This window comes from Salarias fasciatus, chromosome 18 (assembly GCF_902148845.1).
Source record: "Salarias fasciatus chromosome 18, fSalaFa1.1, whole genome shotgun sequence".
In the NCBI taxonomy this organism is placed as follows: domain Eukaryota; kingdom Metazoa; phylum Chordata; class Actinopteri; order Blenniiformes; family Blenniidae; genus Salarias; species Salarias fasciatus.
In genome coordinates, this window is record NC_043762.1 from 15,062,578 (window position 1) to 15,075,863 (window position 13,286).

Sequence of the window (13,286 nt, forward strand, 5' to 3'; positions counted from 1 at the left end):
TTTATATAATTATCTGAACACGTTATTTTCCATCTGGACTTGTACTCTCGTAAATAACCTTGTACATTTTTAGCTCACAGTTCAATATTTCTAATTCTGTGTTAAATATGCAAATAGTTTCCCTGCCCTTGAGTGCTGCGTTAATAATGCAGTTCAGCCAATTAACATTTTCTCTCACTGAGATAGCAGGATGTAGCCACACGTCCTCTTATTTTACCAAAGTTCTTGGTGCTTTGTCCTTGACAGAAGTTCTTGTGTGTAAAACTCATGAAGGCCTCTGATTAAACTGTTCAATCTACGTTCCACTAAATGGAGGATTACGCTAATTGAAATGTTATATTTTTTACAGGATTTTGAAAACTTTTGTTATGCATTGTATTGATTTTTTTTTATTATTTTTAAGATTGATATAAACTAAATTGAAATGTTTCTGTATTCGTATTTTCCAAAGTTTCTTTTTGCTTGTTGTAGATTGTACAGTTCCTTTTATTGTCCGCTAGATGGCAGCACTGTTCAAGATATCACCCAGAATAAGGGTTTCTCTTCCATGAAGGATTTTTTGTTTTACCAACTGGCACTGCAACAATGTGAAGATTTTCTTTTCTTTTGTCCGTTTAATAAATAGAATGTTATTGTGTGCTGAAAAGCAGTATCTGTAAGTAAATCCGTTCTATGAAGGGAGATATAATGTCATGTTGAGAAGTTTGACCCTTTTTATTTCAATACTAAAGGCAAGAAATACTTTGAAGCAAATCCCGCATTGTATTATGCATTTAGTAAATATGTTCTCCTTTTATGTATTATTCAGATAAATCTTGAAGACATCAGAGATATATTTTGACATGTTTTGGAAACAGTCCTGCATTTCTTTTCTGAAGTAATGCGGTGTTTTTGCACTGATTATTAGTTATTTCCAGTCTGTTGAATCCTGGTCCTGGAGGACCGCAGTGTTAGCCTGTTTTTAATGTCTCTCTGCTCCAGGTCATCTAAATCTTATGAGTGCGTCTTCTTCGACTGCTGCAGAAAGCTCGTTACAGTCGGGGTAAAGGAGTCAAAAACATGTGATCACAATTCACTTCTGACCAGTGAATTTTGTTTCTGGAAGGACTGCACCAGATGACTTTTGCATACCCTGTCCTGCCGATCAGATCTGATGAATCTGTTGTGAAGATTTTCTGCTGAAATCTTGACAACAATCTGCTCATTCTAATAAAAAGAGAGTAACATTTAAAACATGGAAGATAATGGTCATTTAGCACTGTGATTCACCACTACTACCGCAGGTCACAGCAAAATTGTGCCTTTCCACAGAGGCGTAATGCATTCACTCAGACAGGGTTGAGCCCTCCTGCATATTTTTAGATGTCCTGCTCTGACACACCTGATTGTAATGATCAGGTTGTTACTGGGCTTTTTGCAGGCTTTGTTGATGAGAGATTTAAAATCAAGCTGCTGCATTTCCACTGCGTTCACTTAAATCCCAAAATGTAGAATCCTAAGCCTACAGTCCCTGGCTGCCATGCTTTAAGGTTTATTCCCACTCCAAGACAAATGAATCTGATGAACATGTTCTAATCAAACTCTACAGAAAGCCTGACAATGAGCTCCTTGTTAGAGTTGAACTTCCTAGTTGATCATTCTTGAACATGTAACCGTATTGATGCCTGTTCATTTAAAATGTTCGCAGGGAAAGCGAGCTGAGGATGGATCGGTGGAGAAGAGGGAACGACAGGCAGGGCTGACTGGGAACAGAAGAAAAACGAGCAGTCATCTGTTTACAGTTTCCCAGAAATGTAGTCACAAGAGTTTCACCACAATCCCCGACAGTGGGTGACGGGACTGCGTGAACCTTTTCTCTTGGCTTCAGCGGCTGCACTGAATAATGCTCACAGTGACGGTTAATGTCAGCGAGGGGATGCAGCTGATGTGCACAGCTTATTGAGAGACCAAAACAAAACAAGTGGGTGCTCTTTTCTAAATGAATACACTGATTCACAAGTGTTGCTGCTGCCTGCGGACTTTACATAATCAAGTCACATTACTCCACTGTCAGGAACAAGATGAAACTCAGTTCTGAAGGTGGAGCTAGGAGCTACAGGAAAAAAGTTATGATGAATGCCATCATTCACATATTTATTCCAAGCAAGTGTGTTTTTTTTGTTTTTTTGTTTTTTTGTTTTTTTTAATTATTATTATTGCATTTGAGATTCTGCTGAGGAAACGTGATCCAGTGAAGATACTGAGAGGGAGAAAGATGGGTAAAAATGTGGAGAGAGAATGACAGATGGGAAGAGACAGAGAGATGCGGCGAGAACGGGAACAGCAGATTTGTAGTGACAGGCTGCCCGGTCGGAAGTTGTGCGATTGTTTCGCCTCAAACCTGCGCCACGAAAACCAGTTTGAACCAGAATCCCCAGAATTTCGAAACGAAGAGGCTTTATAAACTGTCCCCCAAGTAGCACTGCATCCGTTGACCAGTTCATTGCCGGGAGCTGTATTTATCCTGTAATGATGGTTGTGGAATCTGTTCTTGTCTCAGTAACATTCGCTGGAGCTGGGTGGCGGCGGCACTGTGAGCCAGCGTATCTGTCAGATGTGAGTCAGGCAGGACTGGCAGATACTTCTTAGCAGCTTTGGGTGAGCTTACTGAGACAGCTGAAGTTTACAGTGACAGTTTGTGACAAGTGTCAGGTATGTTTTCATCCAACATGAAAGTACGGAGCTTTCTTTTTCTTTCTCTTTTTCTTTTTTTCAAATGAGGAGTGATTGCAGGGTCTTTATTTTGAATTACACAGAGTCAAAATCAACCACAAGAAGTCTGTACTACTGGCTTTCTTCACTTAATGCAAAGTGAGCAGGAGTTGTTATTCGTGGTGTTGATCCAAAGGGATTCAGACCATATTTTTATATAATTCATTAAAAATACAATATAATAATGCACAAGTGAAAATTTCCAGACATACAGTCTGTTTTCCTCAGACGTCTAAATAGACAGGGTTGTTTTTTCAGACTGAATTAATATTTCCAGTTGCCAATCCTGCTTGATGTGCATTCTACACTTTAACCAGCTGAGCTCCCTGCAGAGCTGCATGCTGTGTATGTATCGCACCAGAAATCTAATTTCTATTAGGTTTTATAGTTAGAAATGTCTTGAGTGAAGGAGGAGTCATGAGACATTCAGCGCTGTTTTAGTGGAATGTAATGTAATGTAAAACAGCTTTAATCATGGTTTTATTTAATGACAATTATTCTTGCTCACATCAACAGATCAAGGAACAGCTATCCCACAGGCACAGAGTAAAAACTGTGTTGTCAATGTCAATGAATGAGAAAACTTCCTGTTATGTCAAGGATTTGATTGTGTCGTAAGATTATAATATATATTCTTACATTTTCTATTCTTCATTCAAGTTCTGGTGACTTGAATGGAGACAGCTGGAGCAGACATTGGGATTGGATGAAGCTGTGATTTTTTTTTTTTTTCAGTCGTCACCTGTGTCGTCTAAATATGGATGCAAACAGGGGATGCCTTTGTCTTTCGACAAAACACATCAGCTGCAGTCAGCTGATGCAGACCGAATGATGTGCCGGGGCATTGACCAACGTAGCCTGACACGGTCGTTGCATAACTAAACTGCCTCATGCAATCATTTCTCCATGCAGCCAATGGATGACCTGCTTGTGATGGTCTGTTTCTGGTTAGAATTATCCAATAAAGACTGAAGCTTCGGTGTATGCAACAGACACATGATACAGGCTGGGGTATTTTTACAAAAAGATATGAAGAACAGAGCCTTGACACAAATAACTTGGATGTACTTTTTAATTACTTCAGGACATGTCGTGTTTCTGAGACAGAGTTATGATCCTGAATGGCAGGCAAGGAGAGGGAATTATTATTTCTGTCTTTGTTCAGAAAAAAACAATTGTTTTGTATCACCAAACAACTTCTTTCTTCTCTTATTTTTCTCTCACATTCACACGAATACATTTTCTTTGTGGCAGATGTATTCTCCTCTTGTGAGTCACACACCTCACTCTTTCTTTATCTTCAAGTCTATACTCTTTGTAGCAAAAAAGGAAAAAGAAATGTCTGTGTTTAAAAATAGCTCCCTCTTGCCAGTTTCCTGAAGTGCAAGAAAGTGAAACTTCCCACCGAAAAGTGGCAACGGAGGGAAAAGGACCGCATTGCGCCGTGGTGAAAGTGTAAATCTGCCTCTCGTTTCAGAGACGGCTTTGATGTCACTGGAATATACTGCACACGCAAACACACACACACACACATGCATACACACGCGCACTATTTTACTGACTGGAGGGAAAATGTGATTTGAAATGCCAGTGGTTTTTGTATTATCTACTATTTTGAAGTTTTTTTTCTTTTATTTAATTTTTCAAAAACTGTTACAACACCTCGATTGTTGTCTGTTCGAACCTGCCGAGCGCCACTATAGCTGTGTGGAGTTTGCATGTTCTTCCTGTTTATCCACCACGTCTGTCTGCATTTCAGAACCTGCACTTATCTTTGTAAAATTGCTACTTTTACCTTTTTCTTCCACACAAATTATCTAAAATACAACTTTTGTTCACTCAGTGGGAGACAGACAGATATGTTGAATCATACCTTTCTCTGACAGAATCCAATGTACCATTGGTTTTATTCTTTCATACTAACACAGTGTCTCTTAAACACCACTATCCTCTGTGTGTTTTAGTCCCTTTGACTTCACTGAGATTGCACAGACAACGGCGTTGTTATTTTTTGTAGACAAAGTGAAATGTGGTACTTTTATTGAATTGAACTCTGTATGCTGCTGATCCTCTCTGCCAAGAGGTTTCCTTTGATGTTCCTCGTGTTTGGACGGTTCGGGGAAAAGATGGCTCACCAGACCTGAAAGCGATTGAATCCTGACCAGCTGGACTTGGTCATATCTGTCTTAGAAGATGTTTCGCCCCTTCTCCAAGCTCACGTGGGAGGTTCAGGTGTTTAAAGTCTTTGTGTGCCACACAAGATTTAAATAAGCTAATATCTGAGGTTGCCAAATATTTTGCCAGCTTAGTCAAGGGAACAGCGCGGACTGATAAAGATGCTTGGATAAGGGGCAAAATAAATTCTTGGCCTCCTGCCTGGATGATTGAGACTCTGCATAGACATGCCTCATCACATCTCAGAATAGTTGCGGGATCATTTGTTTAAGGATCTCAACCTTGAAAAAGCGATATCTATTAAAGAAATTGAGGTCGTCGTTGAAAATACTGAGGGAGGAATGTTTTTGCTTCTCTTGGGAGCCTCATGTGTCTGGTTCCTGTGTTTTATTCTGGTACTTGTTTTGTTCTGGCTGCTACCTCAGGTCTCCTCTGCAGAAGAGCAATCGATCTTTAGGGAATGTCTGTAAAATAACAGTGAGACGTGGCTCATTCACCTCACGGACAGGTGACTCCATCAAGGATCTTCCTCTTAGTCTTTATGCTCATTACAAGTTACAACAACAGACCATGAAATTTGATAATTTGATCATCTCTTTAACAATTTTCCTACTTGTGCTCAGTAATTGTCTGTTTTGAGTGCAGGAGATCTGAGTTCAGTTCCTTTTTGTGTCAGGAATGGGGTTGGATGTAAAGACTAGCCAAAAACAAGGTGCAAATTGCAACAGCTTGCTGTTAATGAGAACACCCTAAAAGACATGCCTTCTACTCTTGGTATGAGAGGTATCTGTTCTTAATATTTGAGAACCTAATGCTTTTAATAGTCTCTTTAGAAGCATTTATTTTTATGTTTTTTGGTTTTGTAGTTGAAGAATTGTGCAGTGCTGACCCAGTTCAAGTGAAACCTTGGAACGCAGCCATAAACTGTTGTGCTGTAGCTTTATAGATCCATATTTGGTGTGGAACCCACCCCCACCTTTATGGCAACAGATGGAGTCTTGACCTTGAGTGTTAAATGTGACAGGGAGCACCTGCTACTAAATCAATTTCACGTGATTTCACTTTTTCAGCAATATATATCTTAAAAATATATACATAAAGAGGAACATTTTTCTGTTTTATCACTAGTATATGTGCGCCATTAACGGATCCTTCTTAGTTTGAATAAAAAAAAAAACATGCGTCAATATGGGGTTAAATTATTAATTAATTAACTCAATTTAACAATCGGGGAAGAGAAAGTGGCTGGAATTTGATGCAGTTTACTGGGATCTTGTGATGGAGGCGCAACTTTTCCACACTGGCGTATGAGAGGAGCGCAGCGCGCAGCCAATCACAGGCGCGCACCGCTCAGCTCCACTAATCATGGATTAGCCACAACCGACTGCAGTCTGCAGCGCTGGGAGGGAGAGCTAGTCACTGCCATTCACTACTCACATTCTCAGTCTTTTATTATTAGCTCGCTTGGATCCAGCAGCAGGGATTTTTTCTTTCTTTCTTTCTCTCTCTCACAGCAGCAGCGACTTTTTGCATTGCGCATCCGAGCAGGCTGCGCGCATCGAGAGATCTCAGGTAAAGGTGCGAGGAGGGGGGGAACCAATGCAGAGAGGAGCTACCGATTCAGGGAAGGGTCCGCAGGTATAGGACTCCGTTCGATGGCCCTTTAATTTAAACCCACTGTATAGTAAAACGCGGCTTCGTCGAGGCGCTCCTTCGTTTCACCCCCCCCCCCCAAAAAAAAACCCCCCCGATATGTTCAAGACGGCCAATTACCCGACGGTGGATCCTGCGCCCACCATCATGCACGGCACTTGGTTTGCCACGGGGTGCCGAGAAAACACGCCCGTGGCGGTGGAGAAGCCCAAGAAAAAGGCGTTCAGCCTGGTGAAGATCATGTCTCTGAGCAGCAAGAAGGCGCACGGTCCGCACCCGCACCACAACAACAACATGCCGTTCACCATCCACTGTCACATCGGGAAGGAGATCAAACACATATGCAGCAACTGCAGCCGCGGAAACGACACGCAGGACGGTGAGTGCGCTTGTGTGGTGGTTTCGCCCATAGTAAGTGAGGGAGAGAGAGAGCGAGCCTTGCGGTATTACCGAATGGATGTGTTCCTTATTATGTGGAGCTGGCCGCGCTTCACCGTCTGATAACCAGATTAAGACGCAGATCAGTCTGTTTGTTTGTGTCCGTCTGCCGCTCGTCCATTGCGGTGGTTTTTATTTAGAATTAAAACGACACCACGAAACGAGAGTGGTTCGCTGTGGCTTGTTGCTGAAACTGCAGCTGACTGGATGAGAACTTCTCCCAGGGCTGGGCTGCTCTTTGTTGCTTTGTGTGAACGCAAACATGGTTTTTCTCTCTCCTGTTTTATAAATGTTTTTTTTTTTTCAATTCTTGTTTTTAACCTATTCACGCGTATTCAGATGCTATGCAGCGTTTTTGTACAAAGCCTCCCAGTGTCATTACATCACCACTCAGCCATCTTGGTATGCAAACAAGTGTTTTTAATTAAAACCAGTTGCCCATTAAACTAGTGGAGAGTGGAAGTTATGTGCACCACGGTGGTGATGATGATGATGATGATGATGGCTCAAATACAAAAGCATTTGAATCACACTTCTGTGAATATTTAGAATAACGACCCTCCTTTCTTGTCCTTAGTTTCAGTAGGCAGAGCTCCTCTCTTCTGCCAGGATTTTGTCATGATTGTGCTAAATTGCATCACAGTTAAACTGCAGACATTCAGGTTCCTGTTTGGAAATGGCTCAAAGGAACTTTGTTGGGAGGTGTTGAACAGTGTGGATTCGAATAATACAGTAGGTGCTAAGATCAGCCTAAATTATGTGTAAAAACCCTGCTTCAATTCGATTGTCTTTTAGAGGAATAGCAGCCTAAGACGTGTTTTGATGTTGTGCTTCCACTGAAGTTACCAGAAGTGAGAGACGTTGCCATCTTCTCATCAGTCATACAGTATTAGCAGATTGTTACGGGGCTGCCGGACGCTGCTGAGCTTACGATCGGGTGTCTTTCTGTCTCCATCTATTCTTTTAGACCTCTAATGAAGTCATCTGAATCTCAACAGGATTCAATTAGCATCGACTGTGGGGTTATTTATAGACTGGCGTGGTGGCAGGATTGCTAAGATGGTTGGCTCAGAGGCGCCCGAGTCGTCAAGCGAAGGGTCCGTGGGGCCGAGTTCTGCACTGCATTACTGTCACATTATTTATCAAGCTGTCCCGCTGGCCTCGGGGGACGGGAGGAGGGAGGCTGGCCTGGAAACTGATAGGTCTGTGTTGACAAACATTGTGAAATTGATGTGATGATCTAAAAGAGAGCAAACCACTCGACCGATGATGATCTGAAGCAATGTGGCGACACTGATGATGGAGGCAGCGCTTCATGCATATGCTTCCGGGTCCATCCTGTCTTGAAGTGTTTTGGTCAGAGGTTCAAGAATGGAGGTATTCAAGTTTTGTTTTTAAATCCATAAATGCAACACTAGCTACTGATGTTAGATAAATTGGGCTCTTTTGGCTGTAGAGGCTGCAGAACACTGTTTAAGATTGTTGTGATTGTCTCGATGGGAGTGAAAACGTTTCCCTGGGAGGTTATCCATTATAATAAAATCCTGATAATTACCCCTGTCTGCTTTAATTTTTCTAAGTCCTGTCCAGGTGAAGCAGCTCTGTTGCTGCAGCGTGCCTGGCTGCGTTGATTGATTTGAAAACCGTGCACATCCATCAGGGTCGACCACACTCAAAGTGGAGATGATTGATGGCTCATTCAGCCTCTCTGAATCCATTCGTACAGCGTGGCTGAGTATGATCGTTGGCTCTGAAAAATGCTTCTTTAATAAACAGTTCTTGGAAGCTGATTGTTGTGTTCAGTCAAAGTTACTTAGCTTATTGTTTATTTGAGAGATTTCATCCAGTTTGAAGTGAGAAGCCTGGGGAGCACATGGTGCTGTTTGCTGCAAGCGTTCCTATTCATAGTTTTATTTTTTTAAGTTGTTCACAAGCTGGGAGTCTTTTTGTTTTTGTGTGCACCTTGTTGGATTTTTTTTCCCCCCCCTTTTCTGTAAGTGACGCTGCTTGTATCCCTTTACACTTGGATTCATCTCGTCATGTAATAGTTTGTGTATCAACAAAATGCTTAACATTCTTTGCCTTGGATATCAAACAGTACTTTAAAGTCTTAAGGGGTGGGTCTTGTGAATAGTTGATGAGGAGCAGAAAGATTCCTTCTTAATGAGGTGCTTATCAGTCTGTTTAGTGTGTTCTGGCAAGCCGTGCAAACGGCTCAGTGTGGTGCAGCCTCTCACTGTTCAGAGCGCGTTCTGCATAATGCCATCTGATATTGCAGGTTTGTTTATCTTCTTGTGTAACCTCTTCCACAGGAGGCCACTCTGCACCAAGTGTTTGCTTCTCGGATCTTTTTAAAAACTACATCTCCTCTGCGTCCTCGTCTTAAAATATTTGATTCTTCTGGTCCCATTGCAGCTGAGGAGGTAGAGAGGCTGGCCGCCATGCGCTCCGAGTCCTTGCTCTCTGGCACACACACTCCACCCATCCGACGGCGGAGCAAGTTTGCCACTCTGGGGCGGCTCCTCAAGCCCTGGAAGTGGAGGAAGAAGAAGAGCGAGAAGTTCAAGCAGACCTCTGCAGGTGCGTCACGTTTTCACCATCATTTCATGGAACAGATAACATGTTACGGATTGTTACTTGAAACATAAGATTTCCCTTCTATAGTTTAAAGAATTCAATAGCTGGATAGCTAAGATGGGCGTTTTCACTGCTTCAGCAATCTTGAGGCGCTTTACACTGTTGATCACACACGCATGCACACACACACACATGCATACACTCCCACACATCAGTGGTGACAGCTGCCATGCAAGCCTTAAAATAAACTGAGCTTCCAGGTGTCTGATGTGACGAAGCTCAGTATTGGTGATCACTGTTCCTTCATTTGAATGGATGTGCTTTGGCCAAAAGGAAAATAAGTATGGCGTTTTTTTGTCTTCGTTCGGGGTGATTGAAAATGCAGCGAATTGATTCAGCAAAAGTGCAGCGTTGGGAGTTTGATGTTTTGAGGGACGTGTAGATTCCCTTTCATCTGGCAGCCTGCTGTTGTCAGGGTGAGCGGCCTCCTCAGAGGTGGCTTTTTTTTTTTATTTTTCCTCCTTCGGCTCGCACATCCTGAGGTCTGCTGTCAGTCTGCTGGATAGGAGGAGGATTTTCCATCTTCCATGTTGGAATTGGACGGTTTATTGTAGATTCATAATTGTACATTAACCTGAATGAATAGTCAGAAAACATGCAGTTGACTTTTGACTGATGAAGCTAAACTGAATCTTTCTTGTTTTTTTGCCCAGAGTATTGATGAAATACATGGGTTAGCTGTTTATTGGCACAGTCGTGCATGGTCTTTGTTAATAGTGTCCTCTGTTCTGGTGAAGAGCTGAGCGACAAACGATGCTGCGTTCCGGGTGTTAATGCACAGTGGAGCCGAGGGGGAGCGGCGCTTTTCGCTGCTATTGTGATCTCTTTGTTTCGCCTGCATACAGCTGCCACCTCCAAACAATTCAGTTGCCACTTTTGTTCTATTCTGCGCTTTTTGTTGACAGATTATGACCCGCCGCATCGGGCTGGACTGAATTTCTGGGTTGAGTTAAGTCACAGGTGTTATGCAGCCTCACAGGAAGCTCTGGCCGAACGGGCTCACTGTCAGCGGGCATCCAACTTTTCAAATCATGAATAAATGGAGTATTAGTGGTTTTGTGGAAGTCTGAGGCGACGGTGGAAATTCAAATGACAGCAAATTTTGGAGGGATTTTAAACTCTAGCAGCAAAGTTAATAGTTACATAGAGACTTTAGAGCTGCTGATGTATGTTGTTTGTCATTATGACTGAGAATTGAAGCTGTGGTTTCTCTCAGCTATTCATGTTCACACGTTTTATAGTCATTCTTTTGTTCTTCACCGCCAGTGTATTGCTTTAGTTGATCCCAAATCTCTCCCAAAGATCAGTGTAACTATCTTATTCCACATATTGATGACAAAATGTTTTCAAATGGACAAACATTAGATCATCTCTCGGTAAACAAAACTTATTTGGTGACCTGTAGCCTCATTATTGATCTGGGTTTATATTTAGAACGTCATGCATGCTGTTTTGCATCTGCCCTCATTTAAGCGCCAGGGTGACAGCCGTTTATGACGCTCCTTAATGCCTGGAAACGGATGACCCCATTTTAAGAAATGATTGAAAACTGACGCCACCTTCTGTGAGCAGTTTGCGGCTTGATTTATTGTATTCATTCTTTTTCTTTGCTAACAGCTTGGTATTGACTGACCGTTTGTCAGCCTGATTTAAAAAAAGAAAAAAAAAAAAAGAAGTGTGGCTACACTTTATATTTGTCTCATTAAAGGCAAAGTTAAAGTCAAGTGTACGTTCGTGCTCACCGCTGCTCTCCTCTAATCTTGGACTTGAATGCGTCGTCGTCTTTTGTCTCGGTGGTCGTCGGCGATACCTCGCTGATGATTATGTTTCCGATCCAGCGGGGAGCGGGACCAGCCGCTGGGCATGCAGATGTTGTCACGGATAATTGGACACCGAACACACTGGCTGATTATGAACGTGTTGTGATATTAAGCAGATGAAGGCGAGCTCCGGGCGGGGGGGGGGGGGGCTGTGCTCTTCACCTCAGGAAGGAAGAAGGCAGCGCCTGACAGTTGGTTGGCTTATCATGCCGTCTTATTGTGCTGGGTGAATTTTCTCTGCGAGCTGGTATCGGGGAGAGATCTCACTGGGAAGATTTATCAAAGGAACATGCTTGTTTTACTCTGATATTATCTTGACATCTAGTTTAATCTGAATAGGACATTTCCCTGTAAGGAGCAGTCATCTGAGGACACTGATGATGATGATTAAGATCGTTTTGTATAGATAATTTTCTGAATATTTATCGTATTGTATGGACGGAGAAGCTAGTGTGTCCTAAAGCCAGGTTGTCCTTCCATAGGTGTCAAGGTCTCGCTTTGATTTGCCCGGGCTTCAGACGCATGAGCCGTTACGCTTGAGCTCCTCATTGATAAAAGACTCCGTGAAAGTTGCAATACAGTTTTTGTGAAGCTCAGCCTGTGAGAATTGCCTCAGTAAAAGCCTCCACTTTGAGCTACTGAGCCTCGGGGTTGGTACGATGTGTTCCGAGTATCTGGGTCACTTCGCAGTGGAATATATTTTTTTTTTCTGGGGGAAAAAAAAAAAAAAAAAACTAAGTGTAGTGTTCACAGATCAATGGCGGCTCTGCTCAGATATGCCAGTTTCATTTAATATGCTCTCAGCTGAGTCTCCCCGATGGGCACCTAATCTTCTCATCTCGGTACAGATTCAGTGGCGGGAGCGTCGGACTCGGGCTGGGGTAGCCATCGAAAATAGAATCTGGTTGATACGCAAGTTAAAGTTGCTTGATTTCAGACTACAAAATGAAAGGTTACATAAAGTGTTGCTTTTGTCCGTCCGTCATCGTCTGTACCCACTGGGGAGCAGCAGGAAGCTGGACTAACACTTAATTAACCCTACATGCGTGTTTTTGGGTTGTGGATCGAGCCAGATTACCTGAGGATACATGCATAGGCAGACCATGCAAACTTCACACTTAAATTGCCCCAGCTTTGGAATCAGACTATTTTTTTGTTATTGTTATTTTTTCCACTTAAAGGAGAGTGTGCAAATCACTAAACCATTATGAAAATAATTTGTTTTTTGTCTATACAACACTTCTTTTGTCATAATGTGGCACCCCCAAAATTGGGGAACCACAAGTTAGAGTGGCTGTATTTAATTTTGAACATGGCAGCTAATTTTGTTAATATTTATTTGTTTTTGAATGAATATTTTGGGCACAGAGTTGCTACTTTTATGTTAACAGTGAGAGGGGGGAACGTTCGTGTTCGGACCAGTTGCACTGGGGAGCGATTAAGGGGAAGCGGTCCCCTCCCGTATCCTCAGATGCAGCCTGGGAAGACACGTGCAAAGACGTTTCTGACTCCTCTCTCTCCAAACTATTTAAACAGGTTAGTAAGCAGTCCTGACATTACCCTGTACGGTGTCCTGACAATACCCCTGATATTTATTTTAAGTTTTCGTGATGCTTTGAAGATTTATATGTTGTTAAATAACTTAAATAAGTCGGATGGTTTTGTCACGCGGCCGCCATTTTGGATCAGGTCCGGCTGCAGTTTCATTATATACAATGGGGAAAATGGCAATGAGGCTTCTGTACACTCGGGTTTTGCTAATGTATGTATTTTTTTATTGCCCAGTATTTGTTCATCACAGTTTGGTTAAAG

General features: G+C 42.4%; 1 protein-coding gene across 3 annotated transcripts in view; it reads left to right on the top strand.

Moving 5' to 3' along the window:
* LOC115404953 (phosphatase and actin regulator 1-like) overlaps positions 1–13,286 on the top strand; it is a 58,982-nt gene that overhangs the window by 13,832 nt on the left and 31,864 nt on the right. The window contains exons 1-2 of one of the 3 annotated variants that reach the window (XM_030114312.1): positions 6,272–6,958; positions 9,433–9,597. In XM_030114312.1, coding sequence (XP_029970172.1) covers positions 6,679–6,958; positions 9,433–9,597 — 445 coding nt within the window. In that variant the 5' untranslated portion in view covers positions 6,272–6,678. Of the gene's footprint in view, positions 1–6,271; positions 6,959–9,261; positions 9,296–9,432; positions 9,598–13,286 lie in introns of those variants that run through there. The other 2 variants (XM_030114313.1, XM_030114314.1) reach the window with 2 other exon arrangements.